Source organism: Salmo salar, chromosome 15, assembly GCF_965601325.2.
Source record: "Salmo salar chromosome 15, fSalSal1, whole genome shotgun sequence".
In the NCBI taxonomy this organism is placed as follows: domain Eukaryota; kingdom Metazoa; phylum Chordata; class Actinopteri; order Salmoniformes; family Salmonidae; genus Salmo; species Salmo salar.
The window spans coordinates 80,041,481-80,065,073 of record NC_138305.1 but is presented as its reverse complement, the minus strand read 5'-3'; the positions used below and the strand labels follow the sequence as shown (position 1 = coordinate 80,065,073).

Below are 23,593 nucleotides of genomic sequence, written 5' to 3'. Positions count from 1 at the left end.
ATCCGCTACAAGACCATGGTGCTTGCCTACGGAGCTGTGAGGGGAACGGCACCTCCGTACCTTCAGGCTCTGATCAGGCCCTACACCCAAACAAGGGCACTCCGTTCATCCACCTCTGGCCTGCTCGCCTCCCTACCTCTGAGGAAGCACAGTTCCCGCTCAGCCCAGTCAAAACTGTTCGCTGCTCTGGCACCCCAATGGTGGAACAAGCTCCCTCACGACGCCAGGACAGCGGAGTCAATCACCACCTTCCGGAGACACCTGAAACCCCACCTCTTCAAGGAATACCTGGGATAGGATAAAGTAATCCTTCTAACCCCCCCCTTAAAAGATTTAGATGCACTATTGTAAAGTGGTTGTTCCACTGGATATTATAAGGTGAATGCACCAACTTGTAAGTCGCTCTGGATAAGAGCGTCTGCTAAATGACTTAAATGTAAATGTTAAATGGCTTGACGTCCACAGGTGGGGGTTGTGCTTACAGCCCAACACCGTGCAGGGCGTTTGGCATTTGCCAGAGAATACCAAGATTGGCAAATTCGCCACTGGCGCCCTGTGCTCTTCACAGATGAAAGCAGGTTCACACTGAGCACGTGACAGACGTGACAGAGTCTGGAGACGCCGTGGAGAACGTTCTGCTGCCTGCAACATCCTCCAGCATGACCGGTTTGGCAGTGGGTCAGTCATGGTGTGGGGTGGCATTTTTGGGGGGGGCCGCACAGCCCTCCATGTGCTCGCCAGAGGTAGCCTGACTGCCATTAGGTACCGAGATGAGATCCTCAGACCCCTTGTGAGACCATATGCTGGTGCGGTTGGCCCTGGGTTCCTCCTAATGCAAGACAATGCTAGACCTCATGTGGCTGGAGTGTGTCAGCAGTTCCTGCAAGAGGAAGGCATTGATGCTATGGACTGGCCTGCCCGTTCCCCAGACCTGAATCCAATTGAGCACATCTGGGACATCATGTCTCGCTCCATCCACCAACGCCACGTTGCACCACAGACTGTTCAAGAGTTGGCGGATGCTTTAGTCCAGGTCTGGGAGGAGATCCCTCAGGAGACCATCCGCCACCTCATCAGGAGCATGCCCAGGCGTTGTAGGGAGGTCATACAGGCACGTGGAGGCCACACACACACTACTGAGCCTCATTTTGACTTGTTTTAAGGACATTACATCAAAGTTGGATCAGCCTGTAGTGTGGTTTTCCACTTTAATTTTGAGTGTGACTCCAAATCCAGACCTCCATGGGTTGATAAATTGGATTTCCATTGATTATTTTTGTGTGATTTTGTTGTCAGCACATTCAACTATGTAAAGAAAAAAGTATTTAATAAGATTATTTCATTCATTCAGATCTAGGATGTGTTATTTTAGTGTTCCCTTTATTTTTTTTGAGCAGTGTATATCGGAATGTCTGCTCCATCCAAAGTTACAACCAACTGATTGCAGCATTACCACAAAAATGGAGGAGGCAAGTGGAAAGGGGGAAGGTAGGGAACTTGTTTGTCTGTCGTATATTAAAGACAAAAACAGGCTGAAAAAGTTGGCATAAATCATGTCAGGACAAAGATTATTTTCGATGTACCGATTGCATGGCACATGCTTTATGAACTTTCAATTTAAATTATTATACAACATTTTTGCCACCAACAGAATATCTCAGCTATGCAGATTTCCTGTGAAAAGCTATTGCCAACATGTAGCTTGTTTCTGGTCACAGGTTCAGGATTGGCTGAAAAATCAGTACATTCATTTAAAATGAACCTTACAAATAGCAGTGTTGGGTGATTTGGAAAGCCACAGCCAACCAATCAATGATATAATAATACTCTTAGGAAAAAGAATCATCTTTAATTTACAGTCTGTGGATGCTATGCAATTAGAAAGGTTCAAAACTCATGTAAGCACAGTTGAAAAATATATGTCACGTGGAAAAAGAGGGTTGTCTACTGAGATAAGTGGGATGGGGTGAGAGTAACTGAAAGGTGGGATTAAAAAGCTCATGATCGGTAATAGTTATTATTGAAAACACTATACGCTGAGTGTACAAAACATTAGTAATACCTTCCTAATATTGAGTAGCACCCCCTGTTGCCCTCAGAAAAGCCTCAATTCGTCAGGGCATGGACTACAAGGTGTCGAAAGCGATCCACAGGGATGTTGGCCCATGTTGACTCCAACGCTTCCCACAGTTGTGTCAAGTTGGCTGAATGTGCTTTGGGTGGTGGACCATTCTTGTTACACACGGGAAACTGTTGAGGGTGAAAAACCCAGTTCTTGACACACTCAAACCGGTGCACCTGTCACCTACTACCATACCCCATTCAAAGGCACTTAAATATTTTGTCTTGCCCATCCACCCTCTGAATGGCACACATACACAATCCATGTCTCAGTTGTCTCAAGGTTTAAAAATCCTTCTTTAACCTGTCTCCTCGCCTTCATCTACACTGACTGAAGTGGATTTAACAGGTTACATCAATAAAGGATCATAGCCTTCACGTGGATTCACCTGGTCAGTCTGCCATGGAAAGAGAAGGTGATCCTAATGGATGTACCGTTATGAGATCCGTCAATGTAGATTCAAATGGCTACTGATAATGTTCGATATCATAACTACTAAAGGGTCAACATATATATATATATATTTCTTATATATTATCATTATGGTCACAAAATCCACTATTATTTCTGTCAGTACATTGATTCATACTGTGTTTGGTTTTCTGTAAGTATGTGTATTTGAGCGTGATATCTTTATGAGTATTTAATGTTCATTAATGTGTCCCTGCGTTTATTTGCCAAGGGTCATAAATGTAATGTCTGCACACAAACCAGACAAGACAGACAGCAGCGCTGCTGAGTTGTGACTCAACCAGTATCCATGGAAACGTATCCTTTGTTCCACAATCCTCTCTCCTACATAGTTTGTCTTTTAATCCTGTGTCTTTTTGTGTGACCTTGCTCATTTCTTTAATACCGTTCTATGAAGAACCCGGTGACTATTAAATCCATCAATGTGTTGTGTACAAAAGTGCCCATGTTTGTTGGCCTAATGTTCCCTGTGACAGTGTCTGTGTTTTGAGCTGTGGAAAAGTCATATTCATTGAATCCCGTGGAATTAAAAAAGCTGAAATATTTGGCTGTCCCCATTTAGTTGTGGGTTCTGCTGGCTGGGTGAGGGGATGAGAGAATGTGTGTGTTTGTTTGAGGAAGATACAAGAAGATACAGGAAGAGATAGAGTAAGAGAGAACTGTGGGACATATGTCACATGCATTTGTCATTTGTTTGGTTATGTGTATATACAGTACCAGTCAAAAGTTTAGACAAACCTACTCATTCAAGGGTTTATCTTTATTTTTACTATTTTCTACATTGTGGAATAATAGTGAAGACATCAACACTATGAAATAACACACATGGAATCATGTAGTAACCAAATAAGTGTTAAACAAATCAAAATATATTTTATATTTAAGATTCTTCAAAGTAGCCACCCTGTTGAAAAACAAATGATAGTCCCACTGAGTGCAAACCAGATGGGATGGCGTATCGCTGCAGAATGCTGTGGTAGCCATGCTGGTTAAGTGTGCCTTGAATTCTAAGTAAATCACCGACAGTGCCACCAGCAAAGGACCCCCACACCTCCTCCTCCATGCTTTACGGTAAGAACCACACATGCGGAGATCATCCGCTCACCTACTCTGCTTCTCACAAAGACATGGCGGTTGGAACCAAAAATCTCAAATTTGGACTCATCAGACCAAAGGACAGATTTCCACCGGTCTAATGTCCATTCCTTGTGTTTTTTTGGCACAAGCAAGTCTCTTCTTATTATTGGTGTCCTTTAGTAGTGATTTCTTTGCAGCAATTCAACCATGATTCCCCACAGTCTCCTCTGAACAGTTGATGTTGAGATGCGTCTGTTACTTGAACTCTGTGAAAAATTTATTTGGGCTGCAATTTCTGAGGCTGGTAACTCTTATGAACTTACCCTCTGCAGCCGAGGTCACTCTGGGTCTTTCTTTCCTGTGGCAGTCCTCATGAGAGCCAGTTTCATCATAGCCCTTGATGGTTTTTGCGACAGCACTTGAAGAAACTTTCAAAGTTCTTGAAATGTTCCGTATTGACTGACCTTCATGTCTTAAAGTAATGATGGACTGTCGTTTCTCTTTGCTTATTTTAGCTTTTCTTGACATAATATGGACTTGGTCTTTTACCAAATAGGGCCATCTTCTGTATACCATCCCTACCTTGTCACAACACAAATGATTGGCTCAAATGCGTTAAGAAGGAAAGAAATTCCACAAATACATTTTTAACAAGGCATACCTGTTAATTGAAATGCAATCCAGGTGACTACCTCATGAAGCTGGTTGAGAGAATGCCAAGAGCATGCAAAGTTGTCATCAAGGCAAAGGGTAGCTACTTTCAAAAATATAAAATATAACACTTTTTTGATTACTACATGATTCCGTATGTGTTATTTCATAGTTTTGATGTCTTCACTATTATTCTACAAAGTAGAAAATAGTAAAAATAAAGAAAAACCCTGTAACGAGTGGGTGTGTCCAAACTTTTGACTGGTAATGTATGTGGTACATGCGAGAGAGTTTGAAGTGAGCAGACACATCCAATACTTTCAAATACTGATAAAAAATACTAAACAAAACAAATGATTTCGCTGTTCACCTGTTGTTTAAAAAAACATGACATCTTAAGAAACATTTTAATAAAATTCATACGTTTCCATTTCATTTACAAAAGTACCAAAACAAAATCCAAAAGTCTAATTTTACGAAGTGCTAGGGAGTGAGGAGGCATAACAATAAGACTAGGAATGTTTATGGTTACACATACTCTCTAAAGGCGGTCAAGCCCCGCTCTCCCCAATTGGAGAATGGGGGAGAGCTGATCTGGAGGCATTTGGGTCCATAACAAATGAATACATTTAAAACATGAGAAATGCAAATTACCAACACAAGTTGTAAAGTGTCATTACTGTTACATTAAACAATAAAGACTCAATTTTAACACATTTTAACACTATAGAACAGGGTAGTTCTAGGGGAGATTGTTTGTCATGGTAAACTTCTATGGGTCCATTTTTCAGTATAAATCATTAACTACAGCCTCTTTATACAAATATGGCTGGACAATATCAAATCATGCTAAAAACAACAAATTGAAAGACTATATGAGCAATCTGTGCTTTTAATTTCCATCATAAATAAATGATCTGAATGAATTAGATCACAAAACAGAAGAGAGATTGGGGCAATGCTACTTTGGCACACTTGGCGGTTTGGATAAGAGGCCCCGTTGTTCTTGTTTTTACGGCAACTCATTCCATTAGTGCATTGTTCCTACAATGTATTACAACCAGCATACACTGCCAGAAAAACTCTCATATAATACAATTGTCTAAGTTCATCAGAGCTGATTAGTTTTAAAGCGCAGCAATGTGTCTGGTTGTGAAAAAGGGTCTTGGTATTACCCCTTCATACAAAACAGTTTGTCTTGTTGTATGACACATGGACAGGATGATATAGCATCATCATCTTCACGGCCTCTCGGGTTTTGTCTTCACTTCTGTTAAATGGCAGCCTGCTACAGGTCATTCAATGTCATACATGTGCTAAAGGCTGTCATAAATAGGTGTGTGCTCTTCCATTTGTTAAAATCTATGTGTGTTATTTGTTTCAATAGGTATAGTTATAATAACAGTAAGTGCCTTTAAATACTCTTGGTCTATAGTTTTTATATGATATGAAAATTCAGTTTTTCTTTGTATTTCAATTCTGTTTCGGTGTAGATTTAAAAAAAACTTGTATCTGTGATAGGACGAGACAACAGGGTTGTTTTACGGGTGTAAATGCCTCTTTCAACACTCATAAGGAATGCTTCATACTCATGGCATGACATAAGCTATACAAACAGCCCCTATGTCACATCCTTTAGACCTGACTGGGAAACAAAACAAAAAAACATACTTTCTATGTCATTTTACATTTAAAATCTTCATTTAAAAATGTGATTTTGGACTGGTTCAAATCCCAAAAGCCATCAGGAGAAACCTCTTAGCTACTTCTCAGACTAACCTCTGACCCTATCTGTGACCTTAGTCTTTCATCACATCACATCACACACACCCCAAGTTCAGTGGGCTGGCAGTGGAGGGCAGGCCGATGGGATGAACGTGGGGTCAGTAGGTGAGACATGCCCTGGGGTGATGTGTCTATGTGTTGGGAGTGTCTATGAGACGGGCATAGGCTGGCAGTGATGAGGGAAGCAGTGGTACGCCACACACACCAACATACACGTGCGGTGAGATGTGGGGTGATACACACTGTAGTGCAGGGTGGGTGGGGTCTGAAGTCATCATAACCTGGTGTGTACATTGGCGATGATCTCTGGTGGAAGGTCCTTGATGGGGAGGTCCCCCGTCTCGCCCCCGCTGTCCCCCGGCCCATGGTCGGTGCTCTCACAGCTGCTCTGGGGCGACTCTGGAGGGGGCTTGTACAGAACACTGGCCAGCAGGAAGAACAGCGTGCCGAGAACCTGACAGAAAGAGGGAGGGAGGGAGGGAATGAGACATGCACTATAGTTAAAGTAGGGAGAATAGAATTCTCTCTCAGTTAAACAAACATTTGATATGGTTACAAATATAAAGAAAATCCTTGAACACAATCCTCCACCTGCAACAGGCTTAGATAACAGCCCAGACAACTTGTAAGCCTTGAGTTACCTTGTAGATGATGCCAGCGATAAGGGTGTAGCGGCTCATGGCAGAGTTCTGGTAGAGATGGCAGGAGCCCTGCTCTCCACACTGGTTCTCCCACAGCAGGCATGAGATGTCGATCACAGAGCCAAATGCTATCGGGCCTGGGATCCCACCTTCAGGAAGAACATATCAAATCATATAATGCTTGTTGTTGGGAATGTTAGGCTACAAGGCCATTAATCAAATAAAATCAAATTCAGCAAGAGCATACAGTACCTAGACTTCGCACCACAATCCATTGGATCCCCAGTCCAAAGGACCTCTGGTTGTCTGGAACACACCTGGAGGGAGAGAGCAGTTTAGAGACAGAGTTCACACACAGGTTTCTCTCTCATGCCTGGTTATAACAGGACTATACCATTGAGTTCTCTCTCTCTTTAGTCTGACTGATCCGTACCCACCTGAGGGTAGCGGTGAGGGCTGGTATACTACACAGGAAGGTGAAGGAGATGATGATGAAGAGGAAGGTGAGGAAGGCTGGCATGTGGCTACAGGAGCTGGTGCATTTCCCATCCCGTGCCAGGCCCTTGTGCCCCGATGTCACATTCCCACCTACCACACAGCTGCAGCCCGAGTACACCTGCACAGGGACACACCAGACAGAGGAGACAGTCAGTCAAAGTCAACATGTACAGTTGAAGTCGGAAGTTTACATACACTTAGGTTGGAGTCATTAAAACGTTTTCAACCACTCCACAAATTTCTTGTTCAAACTATAGTTTTGGCAAGTCGGTTAGGACATCTACTTTGTGCATGACACAAGTAATTTTTCCAACAATTGTTTACAGACAGATTAATAAACTGTATCACAATTCCAGTGGGTCAGAAGTTTACATACAGTAAGTTGACTATGCCTTTAACCTTTCTGGGAAGGGGGTTCCGCTAGCGGAACACCTGGCCTACAGCCAGTGAAATTGCAGGGCGCCAAATTCAAACAACAGAAATCCCATAATTAAAATTCCTCAAACATACAAGTATTATACACCATTTAAAAGATAACGTTCTCGTTAATCCAACCACAGTGTCCGATTTCAAACAGGCTTTACGGTGAAAGCACACCATGCGATTATGTTAGGTCAGCGCCTAGCCACAAAAAACCATACAGCCATTTCCCAAAGAAGGAGAGGTGTCACAAAAGTCAGAAATAGCGTTAAAATGAATCACTAACCTTTGATGATCTTCATCTGGTGGCACTCCCAGGACTCCATGTTAGACAATAAATGTTTGTTTTGTTCGATAAAGTTAATCTTTATGTCCAAAAACCTCATTTGAAATTGGCGTGTTATGTTCAGAAATGCATTGTCTCAAACAAACATCCGGTGAAAATGCAGAGAGCCACATCAAATTACAGAAATACTCATCATAAACATTGATATAAGATACAAGTGTTATAAATACGATTAAAGATACACTTCTTGTTAATCCAGCCGCTGTGTCCGATTTCAAAAAGGCTTTACGGTGAAAGCACACCATGCGATTATGTTAGGTCAGCGACTAGCCCCAAAAACCATACAGCTATTTTCCAACCAAGGAGAGGTGTCACAAAAGTCAGAAATAGCATTAAAATGAATCACATACCTTTGATGATTTTCATCTGATGGCACTCCCAGGTCTCCATATTAGACAATAAATGTTTGTTTTGTTCGATAAAGTTCATCTTTCTGTCCAAATACCTCCTTTTTGTTCGCGCGTTTAGGCCAGTAATCCAAATGCACAAAGCGCAGGCACAAAGTCTAGACGAAAAGTCAAAAAAGTTCCATTTGAGTTCGTAGAAAAATGTCAAACGATGTTTCTAATCAATCCGTAGGGTGTTTTTATCATAAATATTCAATAATGTTTCAACCGGACAATACTGTTTTCATTAGAAAGGAAAGGGAACGGAGCTCACGCTCAAGGTCACGGGCGTGACTAAACTAAAGGCTTTCACCTGGGCATCTGCTTAGAGTGCTCTTATTCGCTCCCCTTTCACAATAGAAGCCTGAAACAACTTCTAAACACTGTTGACATCTAGTGGAAGCCTTAGGAAGAGCAATCTGACCCCACAGAGACTGGATATTTGATAGGCATTCACTTGAAAAGTACAAACCTCAGAATTCCCACTTCCTGGTTGGATTTTTCTCAGGTTTTTGCCTGCCATATGAGTTCTGTTATACTCACAGACATGATTTTAACAGTTTTGAAAACTTTAGAGTGTTTTCTATCCAAATCTACTAATTATATGCATAGTCTAGCTTCTGGGCCTGAGTAACAGGCAGTTTACTCTGGGCACGCTTTTCATCCAAACTTCCCAATGCTGCCCCCTATCCCTAAAGAGTTTTAAACAGCTTGGGGAAATTACAGAAAATGATGTCATGGCTTTAGAAGCTTCTGATAGGCTAATTGACATCATTTTGATTTTCAAAAACTATTTCAATATTGAAATTCGATCTCCAGGTGTTCCATAGTAATGAACATTTCAGGAGTCGGGACAAGACAGACAGGCAGGCAACTTTTCTCAGCCAGTCGAAATAATTAATCAGCTGGCATAACTTTTATGGATATATACAAATTAAATGTCAATAGAAAACAGGGCAAACAAAACGGAATGCAGCTAGTTTGCTGTCTTTCCAGCTTCAGTTTGAAGTGATTGTGTTAGATATGCTGTTGGCTAGCTCCTCTGAACAATAGTGTCCTGACGACAGAGTACATTTTCTATGCCAGGCGAAATCGTGCATCATTAGCTCATTGTTATAGATGTATCCAAATAAGTTTCACTAGAAAACTGCTTAAACAAACGCAAATGCAGCTTCCTTGCTGTTATTCTGGCTGCACTGTTTGACGTTACTGTAAGTTAGTTGGCTAGCTAGCAAGCAAGGGATAAGAACATTGCCAGACATTATGGCAATGGAACATTTAGAACAAACGACTGGGTCGCGTCCATAGATACAGAACAAAAAGACTGAATGACTGGGTCGCGTCTCTGGCAACCGAACTGATAGAACGAATGACCAGATGGCTTGGGTAGCAACCCTAGATTTGTATCGGGACAATATCTTGTGGAAGGATGAAATAGTATGAATAAATTAATAAACAAAGTTTTTAATGAAAATATGTCAATCATTATTTCAATATGTTGGTAACCCGTTGTATAAAAGTGTTAATACCCTCTAAGCAACTTCGTCTCGGGCCTAACAACACCCGTGCCAATATGTCCTCAGAACACCAGCTTCTCGGGCATTGCCACTTAAGTATATCATTGGCAGGATAGGACATAACAATGGGAATTCCAAACCACCCGTTGTATAACAGCTAGTAAGCTCATAGTCCGTGTTGGTATTAGGTAGAACGGCGCGGCCCCTCCCGCCTGTGAGGAAAACAACCTGTGGTTATCTAGGTTACCCCATTGGCTCACAGCAAAATCTTTTTCAAACGAAATGTTCTTGTTGTGTGCTTGTTTTAGTAAATTACAAAACTACATTTAAGAAAAGTACAACATGTCTAAAGATTGCATTTCAACATTGTCTGCTCCAGAGCGTTTTCACTACTTTGAATTTTTTTTTAAACAGCACTAGCAGCCACGTGAGTGAGTGCAAGCTATAGTTGAAGTCGGAAGTTTACATACACTTAGGTTGGAGTCATTAAAACTTGTTTTTCAACCACTCCACAAATTTCTTTTTAACAAACTATAGTTTTGGCAAGTCGGTTAGGACATCTACTTTGCGCATGACATGGATCATTTTTCCAACAATTGTTTACAGACAGATTATTTCACTCTTAATTCACTTGTATCACAATTCCAGTGGGTCAGAAGTTTACATACACTAAGTTGACTGTGCCTTTAAACAGCTTAGAAAATTCCAGAAAATGATGTCATGGCTTTAGAAGCTTCTGATAGGCTAACTGACATCATTTGAGTCAATTGGAGGTGTACCTGTGGATGTATTTCAAGGCCTACCTTCAAACTCAGTGCCTCTTTGCATGAAATCATGGGAAAATCAAAAAAAAATTGCCAAGACCTCAGAAAAAAATTGTTGACCTCCACAAGTCTGGTTCATCCTTGGGAGCAATTGCCAAACGCCTGAAGGTACCACGTTCATCTGTACAAACAATAGTACGCAAGTATAAACACCATGGGACCACGCAGCCGTCATACCACTCAGGAAGGAGATGCGTTCTGTCTCCTAGAGATTAACGTACTTTGGTGCGAAAAGTGCAAATCAATCCCAGAACAACAGCAAAGGACCTTGTGAAGATGCTGGAGGAAACAGGTACAAAAGTATCTATATCCACAGTAAAACGAGTCCTATATCAACATAACCTGTAAGGCCTCTCAGCAAGGAAGAAGCCACTGCTCCAAAACCACCATAAAAAAGCCAGACTATGGTTTGAAACTGCACATGGGGACAAAGATCACACTTTTTGGACAAATGTCCTCTGGTCTGATGAAACAAAAATAGAACCGTTTGGCCATAATGACCATCCTTATGTTTGGAGGAAAAAGGGGGAGGCTTGCAAGCCGAAGAGCAGCATCATGTTGTGGGGGTGCTTTGCTGCAGGAGGGACTGGTGCACTTCACAAAATAGATGGCATCATGAGGTGGAAGAATTATGTGGATATATTGAAGCAACATCTCAAGACATCAGTCAGGAAGTTAAAGCTTGGTCGCAAATGGGTCTTCCAAATGGACAATGACCCTAAGCATACTTCCAAAGTTGTGGCAAAATGGCTTAAGGAGAACAAAGTCAAGGTATTGGAGTGGCCATCACAAAGCCCTGACCTCAATCCTAGAGAAAATCTGTGGTCAGAACTGAAAAAGCCTGTGCGCACAAGGAGGCCTACAAACCTGACTCAGTTACAGCAGCTCTGTCAGGAGGAATGGGCCAAAATTCACCCAACTTATTGTGGGAAGCTTGTGGAAGGCTACCCAAAACGTTTGACCCAAGTTAAACAATTTAAAGGCAATGCTACCAATTACAAATTGAGTGTATGTAAACTTCTGACCCACTGGGAATGTGATGAAAGAAATAAAAGCTGAAATAAATCATTCTCTCTACTATTATTCTGACATTTCACATTATTAAAATAAAGTGGGGATCCTAACTGACCTAAGACAGGGAATTTTTACTAGGATTAAATGTCAGGAATTGTGAAAAACGGAGTTTAAGTGTATGTAAACAGTGTATGTAAACTTCCGACTTCAACTGTATACTGGCTATCATTCATCTTCATTAACTAATGTATCTAATTTAACTAATTTATTTAATGTATCTTCATTCCTTCATCTAACAGAGACCTGTTACACAGACCCTGCCCAACGATTTTTACAATTAGAGTTTTAACCAAAGTGAGATCTTTGCTGAAGGTTTGGTTCATTACCTGTCTGCCTGTTGAGATCTCTGTGTGGTTGATTGTGCTGCATCCTGCATGGCATGGGGAGTAATACATCACACCGTCGTCTCCACAGACTGGGTTATAGAGCTCTCGTAAACAGTTGCAATTTGCATTACACCCCACTGTCAGGTTGCCCCCCAACAAAGAGCTGAGAGAGGGAGAGAGAAATAGAGTTGAAAGGTTATTTTCTATGACATCCATGATTAATGTCTTGCTCTGTATGCAGTAGTATTTATTCTACTGTGTTATTAATGTTAATTAGCCTGCAAAACAGTCTGTTTAGCTAACATTCCACTCCTTAAACTCTTTGTCATTGCAAAGTCACTATTCGGCGGTATGTAACCTAAACAGACTTGTACCATGGCTAACTGTTGATCGTTTCGTGGAATGGAACTGGAATAGGACAATAAGGAGCTGGTCTAGTTGTTGACTAGCTAAATATATTAATTTGCTTGAGGGGGAATGTCTTGTCTATCACATTGTGCATAGACATGCGGCTGACAAAGTCAAAGTTTTAAACTGTAAAATACTTGTCAAACAGCATACCCTCCTCTCCTCCCCTGGTGGGTTGTACAATCCCCCTGCTTCCTCTCTGTTAATTAGTATTCCACAGCTAGAGGGCATCAACTAATGTGTAATCAACTCAGTGTTAATGTGTGCTGGTTTAATGTTGAGTCATTGGTGTTGTTTACTGTGGGCTACTCTGTATGCTTTATTTAGTCTCTTAAGATTTTCATAATTCAATTGAGCTCGTCCTGATTTTCACCTACATATCCTTACCATATGATAATGTAACATTACATAAATAATGTCAAATGATCCTTCTAATGGACACCGATGGTCTGTCTGTTCAATGCGCCTGGTCTGGGTTTACCTGTTGCGGCGGTTGTTGGCTTGCTCATAGTACTGTTCATTGTAGTTCTTGTTGTACTGATGGCCCGGTGGCAGGTTGCTGGGGTAGGGAGCGGTCACCCCGGCCATAGGGACATTGGGACAGTGGATGAGGAAGATGAATATGGCCAGTAGACTGACGAGGGCACACACCATGCAGAAACGGATGATGCCACGGCAACGTAGGTTCAGCTTCTTCACGATGTAGCCGCCCAGGAAGGTGCCACCTCCGCCCGCGGGCACCACCATGTAGCCTGGTGGGAGTAAAGGAAAGGTTAATACCCATGTGTATGTGAGGGACGAGGATGGATGAGGATGGATGAGGATGGAAGCATAAATAGCTAAATGGTAGTAGTGTGACTAAAAGAAGAGAGGTAGATGAGGTAGGGTCCTAATATAGTGGAGGGGGGTAGGTGGTGTTTCAAATATACAATCTGCTATAAGTGCATGTTTGCGTATGGGGTAATGTTAGTTGTCTGGTTCAGTAGTCTCTCACCGAACCATGTGGCTGCCTCAGATGCACTCAAGCTGAACTGAGACTCCAGGAACTTTGGGCCAAAGGTGGACATGCCAGCGATGAGGGTGGCCTCCGTGGCCCCCGCCAGACAGAGGAAGAGGAAGGGAGGGTTCTTCAGCAGGAGCAACACTGACCTGGAGAGAGAGAGCGAGTGAGAGAGAGCGCGCAAGAGAGATCTCTTTAGTAAGACCTTATCTTCTTAATTAAAGGTCCATCCCTGACCCTGGAAATGACAGCCACAGTGAAAATAAATACTTTACTACCATGTTATACGATGTAATCATTGTCCTGTTTCCTCTCAGTAATCCTCTGTTGCCATGGAGAACCAGCTGGCTTTCTGAGCCCAAGTGGGGTACAGGACACATAATAAACACTGTAGCTATGCATGGAGGGATTACACTATCGTATATAAGTCTGATATCTGTGTGAGAGTTATGAAGTAAGAGTGTAGGGCTTTCTGGTGGTCCCTCTAGTGCCCTAGAGTGTATGGTCACCTACCTAGGCATGTCCTTCACTGACTTCCCAAACTGAGGGTCTGATGCACTGGCCTGACTGCCATCTTTCAGCTGGTGGGCCTCAGACACACGCATGGCGACATACTTCTGAGAGCCTAGAGAGAGAAGGGGGAAAATAGAGATATTCATGTTGATGGCAAAGATTGGGTTAGTTGCTGATCTGATTGTTTAGTGTTCTGTGTTCTGTGGTGCTGGATAAGTGACAATAAATTGGTAAGTAACCTGGTAGTTGGCGTGGGTAGCCCAGGATGGGCAGGGCAATGACCAGCGCTGCTGCCCCTCCTGCAAGGAAGCCAATCCACCAGGCCCCCACCCACAGAGGGTTCTCTGGAGTCAGCTCCGTCCTACACACAGGGAAGGGGCACAGAAGAAGGAATGAAGAAGATGAGAAAGAGACAAAGAGGGAGAAAGAGTGTGCTAGGGGCAATAATTAAGTTGATAGCTTTTTTTGGGGGGGGGGGGGGGTTGAGCAAAGGTTACACTGCAAATGGCCACTAGGTGGCACTATTCTTTATCTGTAGAAAGATGTTGCTCTGCTGCAATCTCCAATTTTAAGGTGAACAATTTTTATACAGTCTATGGGTCTAACTGATCTAGAAACGGTAAGTACAGCTACGTTAAGTAGCTAACTCCCTGAGGTTAGTCCAGGTGTATGGTAGGTGGAGACAGAATAACTGAGGTACTCACGTCACGTGAACCTCTGTATAGATGTTGAGAAAGTGTCCTCCTAGAAGGTACCCTGCTGCTGGACCCACGATGGCTGCTGTATAGAAGATCCCTAAGGAAACAGAGACCAGAAGAGAGCTGCGTGTGTCAGTTAGGGACTTCCTACTTCCTTTCAACTGAGTAAAAATACCTAATTGTTCCTGCTTTGATGGTTTGGTTTTCATCTGTGTTGTTTTATTGTGATAGATAAGCTCGCAGAAACAGAGTGCGTTCACTGAATCCTCACTGGGGTCAGCAAGGTGGACATTGTCTTTGATTGCCTCTGTTGCCTTTGAAATTAGGATAGCGGTGGAGAGGCCCAATTCAAGGGCATATTATTGATGTCTGTGTTGAAACTGCTGAATGGAAAGATGGGAAGTCTAAGGGAGCCTGAGAGGGTCAAAATTGTAGGCCTCATTCTGGGTGTGACATTGATCCTCCTTGATGGTAGGTCAATAGGGAACGTCAGATGTGGCGGGGGTTTCTGTGGCTTGTCTGCTGAACCTCAGGTGGAGACATAACGTCGCACACATCCAATTTCAACAACTTTCACCTACAATCAAGCTCAATCAACAGGGATGTAACAGTCTGTTATTGTTTTAGAGTTAAATACTGCCTTTCCGAGCCATTAGATATAACCCTCACTTTCACATCTAATACCTCTTTTTTACTGAGTCTTTCTCCGATGTGTGACATCTCAAAGGTCTAATTTATTCACCTATTACATCAGTGAAGCAGGCTCTGCTCTCATCCTGACTACTTTTCTGTCATTATAACTTGTCTCACAGCATCCTGGTTACTGCTTCTGTGCAGCGTGGGTCATTCTGTGGACACACCTAATTTAGAAGTGACCACAGGGTTATAGATCACACAGGATATCAGCCATCACAGCAGCCACAAATACTGGCAGCACACTTCAAGAGTAGCATGAAGCAAGTCTAGACCCCTCAAACTCAACTCCACTGCATTTTTTCATTGTTCCCTTATAGTCAGGGACTGATTTAGACCTGTGACACCAGGTGGGTGCAATTAATTATCAGGTTGAACAGAAAACCAGCAGGCTACGGACATCATAGGGTAAGAGTTGAGTACCCTGGTTTAGACCATAAGCAAATCAAGTAAGTCATCTACAGTTCACAGTTCCTTTGACACAGTACATTTGGTGTTTTTAGTTACGTTAAAATCAAATATTGTAACATTATTAAACACAATTAAAACTATTCTCTGATTGATGACAAATATATGCACCACATTAAATCTGAAAAGTACACCTGAGAAAATACACATTCCAAAAAAGATTAGATAGAACAATGGTACTACAGTCAGCGTTGTGCTTAGTGGCTCACCAATGTACACTGGAGCATAGCTGGACTTGACGTTCTCGTCCAGGTAGGTGACCCCCAGAGTGTACAGGGGAGTGGCTCCCACCCCGTGCAGGAACTGGCCCAGCATGAAGACAAAGCGGTAGCTGGACAGGCCCCCACCCTCGCTATCATGGCAAGGGCTGGTACGGTTTCCTGTGCACACACCTGTCCGCTCAGGAATGCTGACATGGTATGGGGGAGTGGTGAAGTGAGGCAGGGCGAACACCAGAGAGCCTAGCGCCATGACTAGCACCCCCCAGCCCAGCCAACGAGGCTTGTGCCCCGTCCCACCAAAGTAACTGACGAAGGCCAGGCACACACAGGCAGCGATGTCGTAGGAGCTGGCGATGAGCCCGGCCTGGTAGCTACGCAGGTCAAAGCGCCTCTCTATGGAGGTCACCACGGTGTTGATGAAGCCGTTGATGATCATGCCCTGGAGGAAGGAAGCCACACAGAGGAAGAAGAGCACCCAGCGAGGGGTGTTGAAGGTCTGGATGGCTCGGGGTGTCAGGGCCCCCCAGCCACACAGCCCTTCTGAGTCCGTGGGGATGAATTTGAGGCCCAGGGGGGTCTCTGTGGGCACCTCAACCCCGTAAAGCTGTCCAGGCAGAGGGGCAGAAGCCCTGGTGAGGATGAGGTGGCCAGCAGGGCCTTCTCCAGCAGGGCTGCCGGGGCCTGAGTCCACTGGGCTATCCTCGTGAGAGTTCAAGGGGCTGGGTGTATCCAGGGAGGGGCCCATGGGGCCATTCTGGAGATCCAGGAGCTCCTGCTTGGAGCTGAAGGAGGTGTCAGCATTAAGTAGGATGGGCATGGCCCCAGGGAGAGGCTCTCTGAGAGACAGGGTCTGGCCTGGGAGACAGGGTAGTATTTTGGGGGAGGGAGAGACTGCTAAAAGATAAGGATGCTGTTCTCCTGTAGGCTACTGTCTGTTCCCGGTATGTGCCTATGCCATGGAGCTGTCAAAGTCTCTGCATGTGGAAAGCACAGCTCTGCAGGAGGTCCACTATATCGGGGAATGGACAGGACGTGCCATTCGGGAGCCTCTGGGAAACTTCATCCTAAAGAGAGGAGAGAACAGGACATATTTTGAAAATATGAAAATGTTGGGATAAAAAAATCATGATTCTAATACAACACATTTAATCCAATTCCTTTGCCTAGTGCCTGCTGACAGAGGACATCTGTCTCTGGTTGGGTTTAGCCAGGTCTCATGGTACTGTACTATACTGACTATTACCCTCCTGTGATGGTGCCAGGGCATTGGAGTGGTCCAGAGGACCAGAACAAAACACTAACGTGATTAGCTCTGCATGGTAGCTTTAGCACAACTATTACTGCTTTCTGTTATCTGTCCAGACCCACAGGTTTCCCCCAACAAACACAGCCCAGTGGGCTAAAACTGGTTGAATCAACGCTTTTTCCACATCATATCAACACATTTTTGTATGTGTTGCCGTTGAATCATCGTAGAAAACTGATTGAATTTGCCAAAAGTCATCAACATATGAGTAATGGCGCTGTATTGGATAGCATTCGTTGTACAGGCTACTGACCAATTCTGCTATTTTGTGTGTTTTTTCTGCGCTGATATTAACTTTTTTGGTACATAATGTTTCCGCTATGACCGAAAATAGCTTCTGGACATAAAAACAGTGATCACTAACCTCGATTTGGATGAAGATTTCTACTTCAATGAGTCGGAGGCGCAGGACATACTGCTCCCCTGGAAAGGCCCTAATCCCAGTGACACAGAAAATTAAACAATTACATAAGAGAGGCCAACTTGCGGGCACCCTGACGAAACTACATCGGTGAGTACATAAACCGCCTCTACCCTCCATTCTATTGGCGAATGTACAATCACTGGACAACAAACTGAACGAGATCCGTTCAAGACTATCCTATCAACGGGACAGTGGTGTAACAAGGGCATGGATAATATACATCAAGCTATTTTTTCTATTCATCGGCAGGACAGAACGACAACGTCAGGTAAGCTCAAGGGAGGAGGCGTGTGTCTCTGTTATCCAATGGCATTGAGGAGTTTACCACATCAGTCACCGGATTCATTAATAAGCACATCAATGACTTTGTCCCCATAGTGACCTTACGTACATATCCCAACCAGAAGCAATGGATTACAGGAAACATCCTCACTGAGCTAAAGGCTAGAGCTTCTGCTTTCAAGGAGCGCCACACTAATCCAGACACTGATAAGAAATTCTGCTATGCCCTCCGACAAATCATCAAACAGGCAAAGCAGGACTCTGATGCTCGTCGGATCTGGCAGAGCTTGCTATCACGGATTACAAAGGGGAAGAAAAAAATAACGGTAATATCTTATGTTTCACTGAGACGTGGTTGAACGACGACATGGATAATATAGAGCTGGGTGGCGAAGTCTGGTAAGGGGCGGGGGTCTCTGTCTATTTGTCAATAACTGCTGGTGCGCAATGTCTAATATTAAAGAAGTCTCGAGGTATTGCTCGCCTGTGGTAGAATACCTCATGAAAATATCGTGTTACTTAAAGAAAAAAAAAATGGTCAATATTTTCTTAACTCCTCTTGAACTGCACTGTTGGTTAAGGGCTTGTAAGTAAGCATTTCAAGTTAAGGTCTACACCAGTTGTATTCGGTGCATGTGACAAATAAAGTTTGATTTGATTTGAAACACTACTCTATTACACCCCACACTGCTCTGCCCACCTGGACAAAAGGAACACCTATGTGACAATTCTGTTCATTGGCTACATCTCAGCGTTCAACACCATAGTGCCCTCCAAGCTCATCACTAAGCAAAGGACTTGCCCCGGCAGGGATGTGCGGCTTGGTTGGGTTGTGTTTCAGAGGACGCATGGCTCTCGACCTTCACCTCTCCCGAGTCCGTACGGGAGTTGCAGCGATGAGACAAGACTGTAACTACCAATTGGATACCACAAAATTGACGAGAAAACTGGGTAAAAAAAAAAACAAGGTCCTGGATGGCAGGGAACTCGGTCCCATTGTTGTACTGGGCTGTACGCACTACCCTCTGTAGCACCTTGCAGTCGGATACCAAGCTGTTGCCATACCAAGCGGCGATGGAGCCAGTCAAGATGCTTTCAAAGGTGCAGTTGTTTAACTTTTGATGTGAAGAAAAGGTAAAAGTTGTGAAAAATATAAATAGTAAAGACAGATAACCCCAAAAACTACTAAAGTAGTACTTTTAAAATATCTTTGACTTAAGTACTTTACACCACTGGTCCACACACACCAACACAATTGTGAAGAGGGCACAACAACGCCTCTTCCCCCTCAGGAGGCTGAAAAGATTTGGCATGGGTCCTCAGATCCTTAAAAAGTTAAACAACTGCACCTTTGAAAGCATCTTGACTGGCCAAACCCTCACCTAACCCAGAGCCAATTGTGCGCCGCACAATGGGTCTCCCAGTCACGGCTGGCTGCAACAGAGCCTGGACTTGAACCCAGAATCTCTAGTGGCACAGCTAGCACTGCGATGCCGTGCCACTGCGCCGTACCACTGCGCCACTCGGGAGGCCATCTGGGACCTCTATTCCAGGCGGTGTCAGAGGAAGCCCCTAAAAATTGTCAAAGACTCCAGCCACCCAAGTCATAGACTGTTCTCTCTGATACCGCACAGTAAGCAGCGCCGATGCACTGGAACCAACAGGACCCTGTCTGGAACCAAGTCTGGAACCAACAAGACCCTGAACTACCTCCCAAGCCATAAGACTTCTAAATACTATGTTAAATAGTTAACCAAATAGCTACCCGGACTATCTGCATTGACCCTTTTTGCACTATATTTTTTGACTTGCCGCATACGCTGCTGCTTCTGTTTATTAACTGTCACTTTACTCCTAGTTATATGTACATATCTACCTCAATTAACTCGTACCCCTTGTATATAGCCAAGTTATCGTTACTCATTGTGTATCTACTATTACATTTAATATTACGTGTTTTATTTTTCTATTAGCTCTCTATTTTCTTTCTCTCTGCATTGTTGGGAAGGGCCCATTTATTTCACTGTTAGTCTACACCTTTTGTTTACAAAACATGAGACAAATATCATTTTATTTGATTTCTAAGGGAATTTCATATTTTTCCACCTAACTTTTAACCTAAATCCAATGACAGGGTGCATTTTTTTTGCTGATTTCATGTTGAAATTCACATTAGTTGACAACTCAACCATGTGACAATCAAAATCCCCCATTTTACATGAAGACATATCTAGTCAGTGACTGTTCCCTATATACTGTACTCTACTGACTCTCATTGTGCTCCATGAATGACAGTGGAAACACTTTGAATAATATCTCGGATTAAACAATGGTACCATATGAGGGTAATACTGTATACAAATAAACAAAGTGATTGCATACGGTGCTGTGGAACAGAAGGTAGAGAGCACAGGCTAACAGGTGAACCAAAGGTCACCCATCAGAGCATCGTCTGACCGCTCGATCTCTTAACCCACCTTCCCTCGCCTCCACTTCTCATTCCCCACACCGAGTAAACAAATTAAAATGGATGGTAAGGCGGAGAGAAGTACTGAAATATATGCCTAACTCTGTGAAGGGCTGTGTGTGTATGTATGTGTGTGTCCATGGTTCAGACAGCTGACCACAGCCACAATAGCTTTCTGCATCAATAGCCCTACGCTTCCAAGACACTGTTAACAATGCAAACACTAAAATATAAAACAGAAACACAGTGCCCTTATACCCTAGGCATAGGAGTGATTGACATTAAGCACAGTGTTGCCAATTTAGCAACTTTGTTTCTGTATTTAGCAAGTTTTCAGACCTGTCCAGTTTTGGTCAAAAATTACAAATCCGTCTACTTTTCAGGCTGCCTTGGTTTTACCACCAACGGTTTTAATAGGATTTAGCAACTTTCCCCCCTCAATTCTGGCCTAAATAAGAGTGGGAGAAGCTGTCTGTGCATCAGATGTCACAGCAATTACCATTTAACTTGTTAGGTATAGTCCATTTGTAACTCCATTCACTACTTGTAGCTGTATAGTCTGTTAATTTAATTGCTGGTCTTTGCTAGCTTAATGTTCCGGTAGGTAGGTAGCTGGCACTCACTCACGTGGCTGCTAGTGCTGTTATGAAAAAAATTCTAAGTAGTGAAAACGCTCTGGAGCAGACAATGTTGAAATGCAATCTTTAGACATGTTGTACTTTTCTTAAATGTAGTTTTGTAATTTACTAAAACAAGCACACAACAAGAACATTTCGTTTGAAAAAGATTTTGCTGTGAGCCAATGGGGTAACCTAGATAACCACAGGTTGTTTTCCTCACAGGCGGGCGGGGCTGCGCCGTTCTACCTAATACCAACACGGACTATGAGCTTACTAGCTGTTATACAACGGGTGGTTTGGAATTCCAATTGTTATGTCCTTTCCTGCCAATGATATACTTAAGTGCCAATGCCCGAGAAGCTGGTGTTCTGAGGACATATTGGCATGGGTGTTGTTCGTCTCGGGCCGGAAAACCGTGCCAATATATCCTCCAAACACCGGCTTAGAGGGTATTAACACTTTTATACAAGGGGTTACCAACATATTGAAATAACGATTTAAATATTTTGATTAATATCTTTATTTTGATTAATTTATTCATACTATTTCATCCTTCCACAAGATATAGTCCCGATACAAATCTAGGGTTGCTACCCAAGCCGGCTGGTCATTCGTTCTATCAGTTCGGTTGCCAGAGATGCGACCCAGTCATTCAGTCTTTTTGTTCTGTATCTATGGACGCGACCCAGTCATTTGTTCTAAATGTTCCATTGCCATACTGGCTGGCAACGTTCTTATCCCTTGCTTGCTAGCTAGCCAACTAACTTACAGTAACGTCAAACAATGCAGCCAGAATAACAGCAAGGTAGCTCCATTTGCGTTTGTTTAAGCAGTTTTCTAGTGACATTTATTTGGATACATCCATAACAATGAGCTAATGATGCACGATTTTGCCTGGCATAGAAAATGTACTCTGTTGTCAGGACACTATTGTGCAGAGGAGCTAGGCAACAGCATATCTAACACAATCACTTCAAATTGAAGCTAGAAAGACAGCAAACTAGCTGCATTTCATTTCGTTTGACCTGTTTTCTATTGACATTTCTTTGTATATATCCAGAAAAATGATGCCAGCTGATTCATTATTTCGACTGGCTGAGAAAAGTTGCCTGCTTGTCTGTCTCGTCCCGACTCCTGAAAAGTGAATTACTATGGGACACCTGGAGATCGAATTTCAATATTGAAATAGACAGCTAGGTTTATACAAATCTCCGCTTTTGAAAATCAAAAAGAAATGGGAGATAATGTCAAGATGCTTTTTATAGTGGAGATCAAGTTTATAAATTGCCTGGCTGGGCTGATGAGACAGTGGATTGAGCATTGAGATGGAACAGAGTAAATTGGCATTTCAACGTCATAGCTTTTGCCGGTGGTAACTTGTGGAATATACACTGGCTAGAATGCGATAAGCATCCAGGATTAGACCCACCTGTTGTAGAATTAAGCAATAAATTATGAGATCCCGAGGATTAAAGTGCATTATAAACTGGGTGGTTCAAGCCCGGAATGCTGATTGGTTATATCAGACCGTATACCACGGGTATGACAAAACATTTATTTTTACTGTTCTAATTACGTTAGTAGCGGAAGTTACGAATGTAACTATGGTTCTACGAATACCTGGAAGACCGTCAGTATGGTTGAAAGTATGGATTATATCCCTCGCATTCCGCGCAGGTCAAGTAATAATAACAATAAAGTCACGACGGTGACGTGACAGCATGGGAGGACCTGCCCCCGCGGTTCATATAAAACTGTAAGTCAAACCACACACTGTCTCAGAGGATCTTCTTGCCCAAAAGATTCCGAGTGATAGGAAAGTACTGACGGTCTTCCAGGTATTCGTAGAACCATAGTTACATTCGGAACTTCCATTGTACTTCATACCTTTCAGACCGTCAATACGGTTGAAAGTACGGATGACTCATACCAACAAGGTCACAAGGAATAGCACTACTAACCTCTGATTAATGCACCAGTGCCACTGGAAGAATGGCAGAGCCCATGGTGTGGAAGGATGCGACGTTGACTTTGTAAAATCTTGAGAACGTGCAGGGCAACGGCCAGATAGCAGCAGCGCATATCTCATTCAGGGGGCCGCCTCTCAGCGCAGCCCAGGACACTTCTGGTCGCAGTCCAGGACACCTCTGGTCGAGTGACATATCACAGCTTCTGGGACAGGGAGCCCTTGTAGGACAACAGGGAGCCCTTGTAGGACAGGGAGCCCTTGTCCCTTCTGGGACAACTCCCTTGTAGGCCTGAGTGATGACATCCACAACCCAGTGTGAAAGCCTCTGCTTGGATAATGCAAGGCCTATTGACTTCCCACCAAATCACAGAAACAGCTGCTCTGAC

At 43.3% G+C, this 23,593-nt stretch overlaps 1 protein-coding gene across 6 annotated transcripts in view; it reads right to left on the bottom strand.

Moving 5' to 3' along the window:
- Positions 1-4,714: 4,714 nt before the first annotated feature.
- The window catches only part of LOC106572122 (solute carrier organic anion transporter family member 4A1), a 50,755-nt gene continuing 31,876 nt past the window's right edge, over positions 4,715-23,593 (bottom strand). For 3 of the 6 annotated variants that reach the window (XM_014145979.3, XM_045696060.2, XM_014145980.3), the window contains exons 2-13: positions 17,810-17,879; positions 16,128-17,203; positions 14,764-14,854; positions 14,299-14,420; positions 14,060-14,171; positions 13,541-13,695; positions 13,028-13,298; positions 12,139-12,301; positions 7,185-7,363; positions 7,000-7,064; positions 6,748-6,896; positions 4,715-6,560 (exon numbers count right to left, since the gene is read on the bottom strand). In XM_014145979.3, coding sequence (XP_014001454.1) covers positions 6,381-6,560; positions 6,748-6,896; positions 7,000-7,064; positions 7,185-7,363; positions 12,139-12,301; positions 13,028-13,298; positions 13,541-13,695; positions 14,060-14,171; positions 14,299-14,420; positions 14,764-14,854; positions 16,128-16,956 — 2,316 coding nt within the window. In that variant the 5' untranslated portion in view covers positions 16,957-17,203; positions 17,810-17,879 and the 3' untranslated portion in view covers positions 4,715-6,380. The remainder of the gene's footprint in view (positions 6,561-6,747; positions 6,897-6,999; positions 7,065-7,184; positions 7,364-12,138; positions 12,302-13,027; positions 13,299-13,540; positions 13,696-14,059; positions 14,172-14,298; positions 14,421-14,763; positions 14,855-16,127; positions 17,204-17,809; positions 17,880-23,593) is intronic. The other 3 variants (XM_014145981.3, XM_045696061.2, XM_014145978.3) reach the window with 1 other exon arrangement.